Below are 14172 nucleotides of genomic sequence, written 5' to 3'. Positions count from 1 at the left end.
AAGCTGAACAGTCTTAGTTGACAAGCTCAAGGTTAAGTGGTTGGTAGGTGACCGAGCAGGACCAAGGTTACATCTCCAGGTGTCAAGCATTGCTCTCCTGCTTGCCCTGTGCTTGGCTGCTGTTGCTACTTGGGCTGTGTTCTGGTGGTGAAGAAGGCTGGGCTGAGCCATTCATTCTCTGTCAGCCTCTTCTGCAGTGAGGAAGATAGAGCTTTTGGGGAGCTAGAGTTTGGGTTTTGGTCTGTGAAGGTAGAGCTGACTCTTTCCCTAGGAAAGACGTTACAGGCTTGAGTTTATCAGCACAGCACCTCAACCCACTGAGCTACTGGCTTTGTGGAATGAAAAGATTAATTAAAAAAAAAATGTTGGCATCTAATTACATGAACCTAGAAGTTTAAATGTAGACTAAATATAGCCTGAGTTTAATCTCTATTTTATAAATTCTACAATGTTCTGTTGCCAAATAGGACATAGCATTTTTAATAAGCAGTTTTTCAGAGTTGGATATAAAACTTACAGCCAGTATCTCTTGGTGAAAGAGCTGAGAATTAGCCCTGCCTAAAACGTGCCCTCTGCTTTCAAAGTGGACCTCTCTTAGCTTTTTGGAGATGATAAAGTCTAGAGTTGCCCATTAACCAGCTGCCGAGTTTTACTTATTAAAATTCCATTACGATCTGTACTGGACTTCTTTACTGTGTGCATCTTTTTCTGAAAGCTTTTTATTATAAGCAAGTCTGTAGCTTCCTTTGTGAGATCTAAACACCAGGTCTTTGTCCACTACCTAGAAGATGGGGGTTGACTGGGCTGTGGGAGAGAGGACTTAAGTGTGGGCCAAGGTCAGTCAGAGCCAGGGTCAGGTCAGGGAACCACTGCCCATGAGAGCTGGGTTTAGGAGACCCTGGCCACCTCTGCAAGAACTCTAAGCAGGAGCTTGTCTTAGAGCCCAGGCGAAGACCAGGTGAGGTCACCTCAGCAGCAACGTAATGCAGCCAGAAGTCTTGCTTTTCCCAGCGACTAAAGGCTCTAGTCTTTATAAGGCTACTACTTGTCATTGTCAAATCTTCTGCGGTTGGGATAGGTCTAGAGGTTTGGGGCCACATACTTTGGCCCTAATAGGGATTACAAAGTATGGAGAGACTCCAGGGTCCTTCAAGTGTCTGTATTCCTTAGGAACGGGTGTCTTGTGAAGTTTCGCCCAGTAACTGGGGCAGGACCCTACAATCCTCCCTTGGTTCCTACTATCCTCCCTGGTTGGTCTGTGGCAGTGGTGACAATTTGTCACAAGTTTAAAAGCTATTGGAGTCTATGAAAATTAGGTCACTAGTACATAAATACTGTTAACTAGGAACTATATGGTAACACTTGCAGACGTGTACCCACATCACATATCTAGTACTTCTGAAAGAATCTTTCAGCTTAGTTTAAATGACAACCTAATAGAAAAGACATCTTTTGATGAATAAGTGTTTAGTCAGTGGTACAAACAGTAGGTTTTCTGGGTTAAATAGAGTGGGAATATTTTAAAGAGACTTCCTGGAGGAGATGGAAAAACCACTTAATTTTGTAGGTTCAATTGGAGTTGGAAAACCAGAGAGGTTGGAGGACGTGAAAATGGTATGACCAAAGGCGTAGAGGTGTGAAAGCCCCATTTGTTCAGGAATTCATGATTTGCTGAGAGAGCCAGTGGGAAATAAGGATGGAAAGATCTGGCAGAGCTGGAATGGGGTGTCAGTCACTGCCTGCCTCAGCCCTGCCAAGCAACAGGTAGCTGAACCCTGGGACCCGCAAGCCCACCTCACCTCATTCCATGGGGTAGTGAGAAACGAGGCATTCAGTGTCCTCATCCTCTTGCCTCCAGGGGTGGGGGGAGTCTGGCATTGGGCCCCAGCAAAGAGTTTGAAGATAATATGACAAGCTGGAGAGCTGGTGTGTAGGTCCTGGGAAAAGGGAGTGTCGTGGTTTTAAGATTAATGTATTTACCACATGGATTCTCATCACCCCTCTCCTCTACTGTAGGACATATTCTTGAGTTTTTCATAGTGGATCTGACAGAGATACGTATTTTCTTCTCCCTTAACATACACCTACTCAGCAACAGCCCCCCAAGAGTCCACTTCTCATGCCCCACTTCCTTAGTAGTCCGACATCTGCAGGATGCCGGTGTGGTCAAGATAGAATGTGTCTTCTTTTCTTGTGGGACAGAAGGAAACTAATTGGTCTGTTTAAAATTTGAACTTATACCTCCGGACTTCTGGTACTGTGCTCTTTGGCCCAAATGCCTTTATAAATAATAAGCATCTTTCTCCCCAGCAAGATTCCTTTGCTACAAAGGACATTTCTTCAGTTAATAAAATACTGGTGAATGTGTTTGTGGAGACTGCGTTGAAGATTTGGTCAAATGAGAGGAACGTATCACCAAGAAATGCTCCTATCACAATAAAAAATGGCACACTAGGACACAGGCCTGGGAGTTCTGAAACCAGAACATTCTCGGTTAGGATTTCACCTCTCCTGTGTAAAACAGGCCTGGTCATTAGTTCCTTGTTAGATGGTTGTTATGATTAGAAATAGTATACATAAAGCACCTGGCTCACGGATATTCAGTAAAGGGTGGATATTATTACTATAAGTTCCTCCTCCTGAGTTGGGGGTTTGCTGTCTTGCGCTGACTCCGTGAGATGGTTTTAAATGAAGAAGGCTGCTGCGGATGGCTGCTAACTTCTTCAAGCAGTGTTCTCTGTGAGCAGTGACCTCGTGAGGTTGCCTGGCAGGGGCAGGCTCTGTGCAGACCCAAGCTCACAGTCACTGGCAAGAAAAATCTTTGTATGTTTTGCTTTGCTGAGAAGGTGGTGCTGAAAGCTTTCTTCCTTTGGGAAATCAATTTCACTGTGCAGTGGATCTCAGTAAGTGGGGTCACACGGCTGTTTTTAAAAAAGAGACATATTCTGTTTTTATTAATCATGGAACTGACATAAGACTGGTAGAATTTGTAGAAGAAAATAACCTGTTACTCTCCTTCTTTATGCACCTACTCCCTTCCAGAAGTTAAGAATGAAGAAAGGATTTTTATCTTTCAGTCTGGTAACCATACCCTCCTCTGGTTTAAAATAAGCAGCCTCATGTTCCTGGAGGCCTACTGTATATAAATTTTAGGAATACGAGGAATTCTCAGATTTTTGTTGGCTGTCGTTTTGAAGGCCAAATTATAAAGCCATAGTGCAGAATCCCTAAAATAGCTGTGAATCTAATTATGGGGCTAGACACTTCTTTGTCATATCCTTCTTGGAGTTGAATCCAATATGAACGACCACTGGTGTGGATGACGAGAGAGAGGATTTATTCTACACCGGGTTTTCTTTTCTTTTCTTTTCTTTTTTTAATTTATTTTGAGAGAGAGCACACAAGTGAGCAGGGAAGGGGTAGAGAGAGATGGAGAGAGAGAATCCCAAGCAGGCTCTGTGCCGTCAGTGAAATGCTGTCAGTGCAGAGCAGAGCTCAATCCCACGAACTGTGAGATCGTGACGTGAGCCGAAACCAAGAGTCAGATGCTTGACCGACCGAGCCACCCAGATGCCCCTATCCTGGGTTTTCTTATATATACAGTGGAGCTCACCTTAACATAGTGAGATACAATAAAAAGGTCAACATGAAATAGTTATGTTGGGTGAGAAGAGTATTGGTATTAGTATTAACTTGTTTTATAAAATTATCTGCATACTTGCTGTAAAGAGCAGTTATTTTAACATTGGTTTGTCCATCTCTCTCTGTCTCTCGCTCTCGCTCTCGCTCTCACTCCCTGCAGCCTTTTGACAACACTGTATAAAGTGAAGCGCAGCTTCATGGAATGCCATGGTGGGGTAGCAGCTACCTCCAGGCAGGTAGGAGGCTGTAGAGAATTGTGGCCCATTTTTTGCTTCTGCTGAGGAATATCTTACACCAATAACGAAGCAACCTCTAGGGGGCAGCAGAGCACTGAATAAAACTGCTGTGCCTGGGGTAGTCAGGCCTTTTTGGCTCCTTGCCCAGCCTTTCTAGGTCCAAGATGCAGTGCCCACCCTTCTCCCTTTCGCCTAGCAAAGCTCATCCTCTTGGCCTTGCCATGGCCTTGCCTGCACTCACTCGCTTCTCCTCCACACTTAAACTCTCTTGGTCTGCTTTGGACCAAATCACATAGCCTAACACAGGGATTTGTTTGCTATTGTTTCACAACCAGCTCTACCTGTCCTTTTTGGCAAGAAACAATGGTTTATGTTTCCGTGTTTCCCATAATGCCAAGACTGCCTTGGATGCCTAAATAAATGCTGGACAGCAGATGGAGGAACCCTTAATCTGTAGTGAGTGCTGGATACCTATTTGCTAATTTAGTTGTCAAGATGGGCTTGTTTTTGCACAAGAGAAAGCCTTTGCTCCACTTATTTCTGAAATGGCTACATTCTCACACGCTTTCTGGTTTTAGATTGGAGTGGAAGATATAGGTGTAGTGGAAAACAGGAACTCTGGCTCTGTGGTTACAGGTGTGCATCTACTCCCCTTCCTGGGTGTGTGCCTTGGTCAAGTTAACTTCTCAGCCTGTTTCTCACCTACAAAATGGGGCTGTTTAAGCTGATCATGTGATTTTATCTAAAGTGGAACACATCTGAGAGTGAAGGAGGGTATTTAAAAATACTTATCAAATAGTTTTTTTGAAATATTTATTGACCGAGGAGTGGTTTTCATTTCTATTTTTTGACTTGTCTATGAAACTGTTCTATTTAAAGATGATTTTCAAAATAACATTTCCTACAGAGTATTAAAACAATATAGTAACAGGGCAAATTGTAAACTGGTTGGCATGCTGGGACAGCAGGCGTAAACCCTATGGTGCTTCAAAGGATCAAACCAAGTAATGCAGGTAAAGTGTCTGGTGCTGTGTCCGGAACACACTGTATTCAGGGAATGATGATTTCATTTTCCTTCCTGGAAGAAGTTTGGGCAAAGAAACACTGACCAGCATGAAAGGCCTCTGGGATTTTTAAAAAAAATTATTTATTTGAGAGTGAGAGAGAGCTCAGGGGAGAGGGGCAGGGGGAGGGAGAAAGAGCATCCCAGGCAGGCTCCATGCGCATCATGGAGCCCAACATGGGGCTCGATCCCACAACCCTGGCATCATGACCTGAGCCGAAAACAAGGGTTGGACGCTCAACTGACTGAGCCACCCAGGTGCCTCATCCTGTGGGCTTTGTTAAAAGGCTGCTTCAAGGAGGAAATGCTCCTACCTTGCCAGATTGAAGCAGCCTTGAAAAAAACCCTCAAAATCCAAAGTTTGGGTTTTATCCACAGTGGGAAAATACTGATTGAAGAAGATGGTCCTGCTTATATACGTGGTCAAATAGCTACCTCAGCAGTAGAAAGCATACCCAAGGGATGGCTGTGCATTTTGGGCAATAATTTGGCTAACCTGTGAGTACAGAGCTCTTCTCTTGCAACGTCACTACTCCTTGTGGGCAACTTGCCTGGAAAGCTGGGGCAACCGGTCTTGGCACCCCTATTCTGCACCCAGCTCCTGCTATTTATGAGCCTAATTGCAGCAATTGTGCTTAAATACTGGGCTTACCATAAATATAGTAGTTTGAACTGTATAATATGTATCTGTCTTGAAGGTTGGGGTCCCCATGTAACTGGAAGCTTAATTGTCATTCTGTGTTTGGCCTTCCAGGGTTGGGCACGCCCCTTTTACAAACAGAATTCATTACTCTTTACCCTGCCTCTTGTAAGTGCTACTTTGCTCTGGTAATGAGCCTGTGTATCCATTTGACCTAAAGCCCCTCAGAAAAGAGGCCTGTGTTTTTGCCAGTGTCTTGTGTGTTGGGGAATTCCAGGAGTGCTCTGCAGCCTCCCGGAAGTCGGGAAGGACCTTCACTTGCTCAGTAACAACGTGTGACGGGAGAATCAAGCGCAGAAACAGGTGGTATTGCAGGGACAGCCCACCGCATGGCTCCTGATGGCCTCTTCTCTCTGTAGGTATGTGTACATTCCAGTAGGCGGGTCCCAGCATGGCCTGCTGAGGACACTGTTTGCCACTGCAGTGACGTTTGCATTTGTGAGCTTCTGGCATGGTGGCCATGACTACCTCTGGTACTGGGCAGCGCTCAACTGGCTGGGAGTCGTCGCGGAGAACACCGTCCAGAGGCTTGTGCAGACCCCGTGCATCCAGGACAGCTTGGTGAGCAGGACCCTTGCCCCTGCGGCGGGGGAACAGTTGAGCTAGGTGGACTAGGTTTGGGAGGGAAGATGGTCATCAGATTCATCGCAACATGGGCCGTTCCTGCCAGATTGGTTCAGAGTAGATGTACCCAGAAATAGCAGTTTTTTTTTTTTTTTACACAATGTTTAACTATAAAAGCAATACATGCTTATTATACAAAAATAAGAAAATTCACACAAGGGGAAAAAAATACCTCAACAAAAATTACTATTACTACCAACTCTTCTTTTTTATTTATGTGTACACACACACACACACGTGTAACTTTTAAAACGAATTCTGTTATCCCAGAGGTACGGTTGTGTCAGGCCCACCTTTCTATGTCACCAAATGTATTTCTAACAGCCCTTTTTAAATGGCTGTACAGAATTCCATTATGTGGCTGTGTGAGTCATTTATTGAATTATTCTCCTGTTATTGACAATCATATTATTCTAATTGTTTTGCAGTTGTCACTCAAAACCAAGATGAGTAATATAACCAGGGTGAATTCTTGTATGTAAAATTGCTAAGTTAAAGGTGTTTTTCACCTTTTTTGCCGTGCTTACTGCTTAACTCTTCTTTAACTGCCCTGTAGACAGTGTGCCAATTTACATTTCTACCTACAGTGCATGAGAATGCCCTTGCTAATACTGAGTAGTGCTGGTATTTTTAATCTTGGCTAATTCAATAGGTAGTGTTATTGTAGCATAAAAAACAGTTAAGTGTTTAAGACGCATTCCAATTCTACAGGAAAATGATTTGGAAAATTAGGTACTTTACACACATATTTTAAGTGATTTTAAACTATGAGCAAAGGTTTTATCGTGTAAAATGATATACATTGTATTAGAATCTTGTAGGAAATCATCAGTTGTGACTGTGCAGCAATATTCCTGATAACCCTGAAAAAAGAAGCTAAAAAGAAATATGCTATCATCAGTGTTCATGGCAGGCAATAAAACACATGAAATTTATTGGGAAATGATTAATGTGCCTAAACTCCCCCAGTATATGCAACGAAAGCAAATTTATTTTAAAAACCCAACACCACCAAATAGAGTACATTCGAGTTTTTTTTTTTTCCTACGAAGATGGTCATAGTAAAAGTGGACAGTTATTTCAGTAAAAACTCATGCAAAGCACATAGCAAAATAACACATCTGAAGGAATTGAAATATGCTCGTGTATGTTTAAAGATAAATATTTTGTTCAGTAGTAGTACCCAGCAATCAGCAGGAAAGAAATGTCAGTGAATTCTTATAGAAAATGGAATTTCAGTGAAAGTCATGGTTATGCAACACAAAGAAAAACCGTAAAAGGTGGTATCATCAAGGTTTCAATCTCCGTCTTCAAATCTGAATAGCCTTCCCCGAAGTCTGAAACCCAATTATCACCTGTGAAAGCCAGAGAATTTTTTTCAGCTTAGGCTGAAGCCCTGTAACATATTTCCATGTTCCTTCATGAAGGGTCTAAAATTCACCTTGAACTTAATGTTAAGCACTGCTCTGTAGACTTTGAGCCATGGCTTATGCTAGTGATAAAATTTAAAAATCAAAAATGCTAAAGGAGTAATGCAAACTGTGCCTTGTAGCCTATGGCTTGTTAATTTGGTCTGAAAATGAAAACAGTGAAAGCCGACACAGGATGAAGCCCTTGTATGTCTGCTCTGCTTCATCAGCTCATTCCAGGACCCTCACGTGAGTACCTCATTTGAGCATCCATCCACAATTCAGACACCTCCGTGTATAGTAGTTTTTGAGTATGCACTTTTTGGTGAGGTACATGCATATATATTGTGAATATAGTGTTTATATTATACATATTTATTGAGCAGGAACATATTTTGTAAAAACCTACTTTATCACCTTTTATCTTGACAGCCTGGTAGTTGGCTATGGCTGTGTAGATGTGGAGCTCCTTGTGTACGAGATCAGGATTCCATCACTGTTTATATCCCCGGTGGTTAGCTCAGTGTCTGAGTTAGCTGCAGTGTTAAGTCAGTGCACAATCGGGTTGATTCTTTAGTTCTTCTTCCACTTGTCCACCCAAAGAGTTACTACTCTGTTTCTTACACAGTTCAACGTAGATTGTGTTTAACTTCAGAGAAACATGGCTGGCATTTCAAATGTTGTATAGCCTTTTGAATAAACTGTTTCCCAACCTGGGTTACTCTCCTTCCCTCCCTTTTCATGAATATATTCCCCATTCTTTTGTCAAAATCCAGATGAAGACTTGATGCCTTAATGCCTCCTTGGCACCTAATTTCCTCCATCGTTGATCTGATAGTATTTTTACAATGTGAGTTCACCCCTGCCCCCCCAGGGTGCCCACATACTCTCTCCATGGCATTTATTCTTCATCTTGGGTTTTTTTTTATCTTTTTTTTTAAAGATCGATTGGAAGATATCTAAGTAACAAAGATGATCATGTCTTCTTTTCTTGTATCTTTTTCATCTTCAAAATCAAAGCTTTGTTTGGAGCACAAAAGACAGTAGGATTTCTCAGTGTTGATAGAATGGCAGTTGAACATTCACTGGAAGACTAATCAGAGCTGAGTGTTGTGAATAGGAAGCCCTCTGATGTTCTAGGCAGGGCTGTATAATTGAACTTTCTACAATAATGGAAATGACCAATACAGGAGACACAACCACACTGAGCACTTGAAATGTGGCTAGTGTCACCAAGAAATTAATTTTTAATTTGACGCTAAGTAGCCCCCATGTGGTTAGGGGATTCCATTTTGACCAGTGCAATTCTAGAACATACCCCCATCTAGAAAAAAATTAAATGTACAGTGTTGGACTCTGCTATAATTTTGAGTGATGTTCATTAATGATGAGGTACCTCATATATCCAGTGGCTACTGAATGGCTCCACTTGTGCATCTCACAGGTAAATCTCAGATTTGGCATGTGTAATACTGAACTTGTGTACCTCTTCCCCCCATAATTCCAACTAGCTCCTTTCCCTCTAGCATTCCCTATTTCTAGAAAAGTCATAAGCTGTCTAGTTATTCAAGGCCAAAGACATGAAGTTAACCTTTGTACTCTCTGTCCCTCAGTTCTACCTGTTCATATGGTATATTCTGTCACCTAGGTAGATCTTAACTTTAAAAAAATTTTTTTTAATATTTATTTATTTTTGAGAGAGAGAGGGAGAGGGGGAAATGGGGAGGGGCAGAGAGAGAGGGAGACACAGAATCCAAAGCAGGCTCCAGACTCTGAGCTGTCAGCACAGAGCCTGATGTGGGGCTTGAACCCGCGAACCATGAGATCATGACCTGGGCTGAAGTCGGACCCTCAACCAACTGAGCCACCCAGGCACCACGGTAGATCTTAACTTTTAAAAATTATTTCCATTTCTGCTAAGTCATCCTAATCTCACTGCTCTCATTTCTTGCCCAGTCTACTGAATAGCTTTTAACTAGTCTACCTGCTTCCATTTTGCCTTCTTAAGTTCTTTATCCTCATAGTGCAGAGTGATACTTCTCAGTAAAAACCTAACCATCTTCGGTTATCCTTCTTAAAATCCTTCGTGGTGTCCCATTATTTTAGGGGTAAGCTCTCAATATTTAACATGACCTATGGGGCCCTGCCTGATCTTGAGCTTGCTACCTCTCCCCACCCCTCGGCCCCCACCCCTCGGGGGTCTGCTCCCCACCCCTCGGCCCCCCTCTCCCACTTTACACTCTGTTCTTCTCTTCATTTGCACACCTGGCCCCTCCTGCCTCACACAGCCTCGTTCATCTCCTAGGCTGCTCTCTCTCCCCTCTACTTCCATCTCTATTCATCCTTCAGATTGCAATTTGAATGATATCTTGTTTGGGTGTCTTTCGCTGACCCTCCTAAGTCAATCAGGTCCTGATCAACAACTCATTTTGGACACCTTGTATGTGATCTCTTCTGCTATACTTATCATAGTTGCAATGAAATATTTTTATCCAATAACTTGTTTAATCCTTATATCTTTCACTGAACTATTAGCCTCGTGAAGTCAGAGATTTGTGTCCTTGGCATGCATCACGATGCCTGGCACAGAGTAAGCGTGCGGTAAATACTTGTCGAATGGGTGAATATTTTCTGATTTCACTGAGGGCAGTACAAGAAGAAGTAGGCTCGGGGCGCCTGGGTGGCGCAGTCGGTTAAGCGTCCAACTTCAGCCAGGTCACGATCTCGCGGTCCGGGAGTTCGAGTCCGGGAGTTCGAGCCCCGCGTCGGGCTCTGGGCTGATGGCTCAGAGCCTGGAGCCTGTTTCCGATTCTGTGTCTCCCTCTCTCTCTGCCCCTCCCCCGTTCATGCTCTGTCTCTCTCTGTCCCAAAAATAAATAAACGTTGAAAAAAAAATTTTAAAGAAGAAGTAGGCTCATGGCAGCAGCATGGAGAATACAGAGTGAAAACTGAAAGAACTTCCTAAAGCTGAGGCTTGTTGAGCATTATACAGGGAGCTTATTATTTTCCATAGCAGCATAGATAGTAATTGGTCTAGTGATGGCAAAATGCTATTTTAACGCTCAGTGAACAAAATATATATAGGAAAGAAATGGATGGGGAGAAATTAGCCTTTCTGGTACCCTGCTGCTTTATGAGATGTGGGATTATTGGTTGTGACTCACTGAGGCACAGAGCTGTAGGAAGCTGACGAAAGGTACTTTCACAAAGCACCCGAGCTGGGCGGACAAAAGAGGAGTTAACTGCTAAAGCAACATGCTTTTCCTCTACACAAGCACTCTCTCGGGGAGCTAGAATTTGTGTTCAGCATTGAAATCTTTTAATAAGTGGACACATTGTGAAACATCAGTAGAGTGACATTACTTCTTGCCAATTCTGGATGTGCTCTCTCCTTTGAAGGAAGATACCTCCAGGCTGCTTGTCAGTTATTCCTATGCAAAGGAGAATCGATACCTCAAGCAGTTCACCCCCCCCATTCCTAATGTTCATTTCATTGAATAATTTCAATATGTCCTCCTCCCCCTGCCTATGTCTCCTCTTCTTTGCCCCAAGAGTATCCTGCTGAGCTGATTTATGTCCTCTCTAAAGCAGTAAAATTTCTATTTATAGACTTAATTGAGGAAAGATGCCTCCAGTGACAATCAGGGAGGGTCAGTCTAATGGTTCTGAGAGGGATCTGATGCTCTGATGTGTCAGAAGGAGCCCAAAGACCATGGCTCTGTGCTGATACACATTCAGTTTATCTGCTATATTGGTTGGTTTGACTTTGAAGATGTAGATACAGAAATCCCATGAGTTTGAGAGTTCAGTCAATTATAAGAATTATTGACATGATATATAACCAGTGCTTAGTTTTGTGGAATCCTAACTCACTAATTGGCAGGATATACATGCCAGTTGGCCTGATAAGAAGGTCAGTGACTCCAGTCCCACCTAACTGAAGCATCACAAAGCAAACTAGTCTAAGAAGAGTAGGTCTGTTTGAGAGTGGCTCATGATCTTCTATTTCTCTACTGCTTAAATCAATTCAAGAAATGGAGATCGAGTACTTATTATGGATAAGCCATTTTCTCAAGACTGGAACCCTTCTTAGACTTGGCTCCTTTGGCAAGGTCAGTCTGATTCGTCCTTTCTTAATTTGCTCATTTAGGGGGAAAAAAAATTTCAGTACCCTATGTGGGAGACACATTGCAGAGCTCTGGGGAACTCTGAGTGAAAAACATGGTCCCTTCCTCCTCATTTCCTTTTTTTGGCGTCTCTTTCAGTGCTTCTGTGCCTATCGTGTACTAGTCTGTCCTTGTATATGGTAGAGTCTGTTATTCGTCAGTTCCCTCCAAGAACAAGGTATTTCGTGGTGGCCTATCAGGATAATCATCTTTGTGATGTCTGCTTTGGAACAGAGGCAATAAAACCATGGAACAAGAGCTTTTCTTTATGAAGAGCTAAGTGATCTATAGAAAAAAGTCTTATTTTCATTAACGTTATAGAATGTTGATTGGCTTAGCCTTCCCAGGCATTTCTCAGAAGAAATGTCCAGGCTAGAGATAGATTTTTGGGAGCATGTACTTGGTATTTTGGAGCCATGGAAGTGTTTGGGACTTTTTGGAGAGAGTACAGAAAGAGAAGAAAAGGTGGTGGCCCAGGACTGAACCTGAGGAACACCAACAGTTAAAAGTTGGATAGAGGAGAAGGGGCCAACAGGGGGAGGAAAATCTCGAGGGTGATTTCACTGAAACTGAGAAAAAGAGGGTATTTCATGGAGGGAGTGGTCAATGATGGTGATGCCAGGGAGGGATAAAGTAAGATGAGGTTAAAGAATGGTTATGTCTCCAGGCCAGGGTGCTAATAGTGGGAGAAAGAAGCTATGAGGCATCTCCCCTGTGTCATAGGAGATTGTGGTCCAGCTGGAGATGCAAGGCATGTGCAAATCAGTTGAGGACCAATGTAAGGTATTTTGCACAGAGAGACCAGAATGAGTCATGGAGGCAGCCGATGTTTGTGAAGAGTGGTGGTCAGGGTGAGCTAAGCTTTTAGGAATGGTTTAAAGAGCTGAGGCTTGAGTAGGACTCTGGAGAATTAAGATCGGGGCTTGGCTAGGTCAGTAGAGAAAAGACAAGCATTCCCGGTCAGGAGAATAGCACACATACAGCCTGAAGTCAGAAATAGGCTTGCCATTCAGGTGAGGAGGCAGACATGGCGGATGAGGAGTTATCACTCAGGAGGATGAAGGAAAGGAGGCTAGAGAAGCCGAATGGTTTCCCATATAAAAGGATCTGAGTGCAAACTTAGAAATATAGAAATGCAAAACACTTAACCAAACAGGAGAGCATTAAATTAACGTATTAATCCCACACGTCAAATTAGCCTGTTGTGCCGGCTTGTTAGCACTCTCCCGGGCCTCTCTGTATGGCAAAAGCAATGCGTGTTGTTATGAACAGTGTGTTCCTTGGTGGATGACGACCTGATGGTGCCCCCTCCATTGTCTCCCACTCCGAAGGATCATTAATGATGCAGGAAGCACACTGCGCAATTCACTGCTTACACATTTTCTTCTCTGTGGGAACCTGAACCTAAGCCTTAACCCCTCTGGTCTGAGAGGTGGAATGTGGCAAATAATTCCACCTCTTAGTTCAGATATGGTTAGCATGGCAAAAACATTTTCAAAGGTTCTTTTTAACTTTCCGTTACTGGGTCTGCTGACAGAGAGAAGACTTTGAACTAGAGCCAGGTTCCAGTTAGTGGTGGCCTGGTGAGCCCCCCAGGGCTGGCCAGCTCTCGTCCTTTTTTCCTGCTAAGTGCACAGCACAGGCTCCCAGCCTCGGGAACTGTACTCTTGGTAAAGAATGCTAAGCCGAAGATGAGATCCATGGCTTGAATGTCAGTGGTTGAAATGGGCTTTTTCAGGTGGCTTGTGGGATTAGATTCATTACTTGAGAGCCCTCAATTCCTGCTTCTACAGCACAGATAAGTGGTGGTTATTCAAGTCACAGCCTGGTGCCCAGCGGTTTCTACAGATGAACTTAGGGAAAAGCAAAATCTTTATTATGTACGTGCTGAAGCTTTGGATGTGTGTTTCTAAATCTGGGTCTCTTTTCCTCCAAGAAAACCCATTACTCCCTGGAGGTAGCAGAACTTGAGTTTTCAGTGTTCCTATTAGCAATAGAAGGATGAAATTAGCCCACTTTCCCCAAAATAATATGCACATACTTAGTGCAATATATTTTTACAGTATGTATTTATTTATAGTGTGTATTTACATATTATGTGCAGTGAATATTATATGTATGTCATAACTGTATAGCATCTATATGTAGTATATGTATATGTGTGTATATGTGTCTGTGTGTATATAGATATATATGTTTGTGTGCATGTATTCATTTTTAAAGCTCTGAGAAGTCAGAGATGTGCAGGACTTCCAAAATATCTCACATTCCTCCCAAGACCTAGAAATAAACACTGCTTTAAAAAGCTTATGGAGCAGCTGCTGGCCTCATT

General features: G+C 43.0%; 1 protein-coding gene across 17 annotated transcripts in view; it reads left to right on the top strand.

Moving 5' to 3' along the window:
- The window catches only part of HHAT (hedgehog acyltransferase), a 318442-nt gene that overhangs the window by 233938 nt on the left and 70332 nt on the right, over positions 1-14172 (top strand). For all 17 annotated transcript variants that reach the window (XM_023247996.2, XM_045049167.1, XM_045049166.1 and 14 more), the window contains one exon: positions 6001-6202. In XM_023247996.2, coding sequence (XP_023103764.2) covers positions 6001-6202 — 202 coding nt within the window. The remainder of the gene's footprint in view (positions 1-6000; positions 6203-14172) is intronic.

This window comes from Felis catus, chromosome F1 (assembly GCF_018350175.1).
Source record: "Felis catus isolate Fca126 chromosome F1, F.catus_Fca126_mat1.0, whole genome shotgun sequence".
Lineage (NCBI taxonomy): Eukaryota > Metazoa > Chordata > Mammalia > Carnivora > Felidae > Felis > Felis catus.
This window is presented reverse-complemented; position numbering and strand designations above follow the sequence as displayed.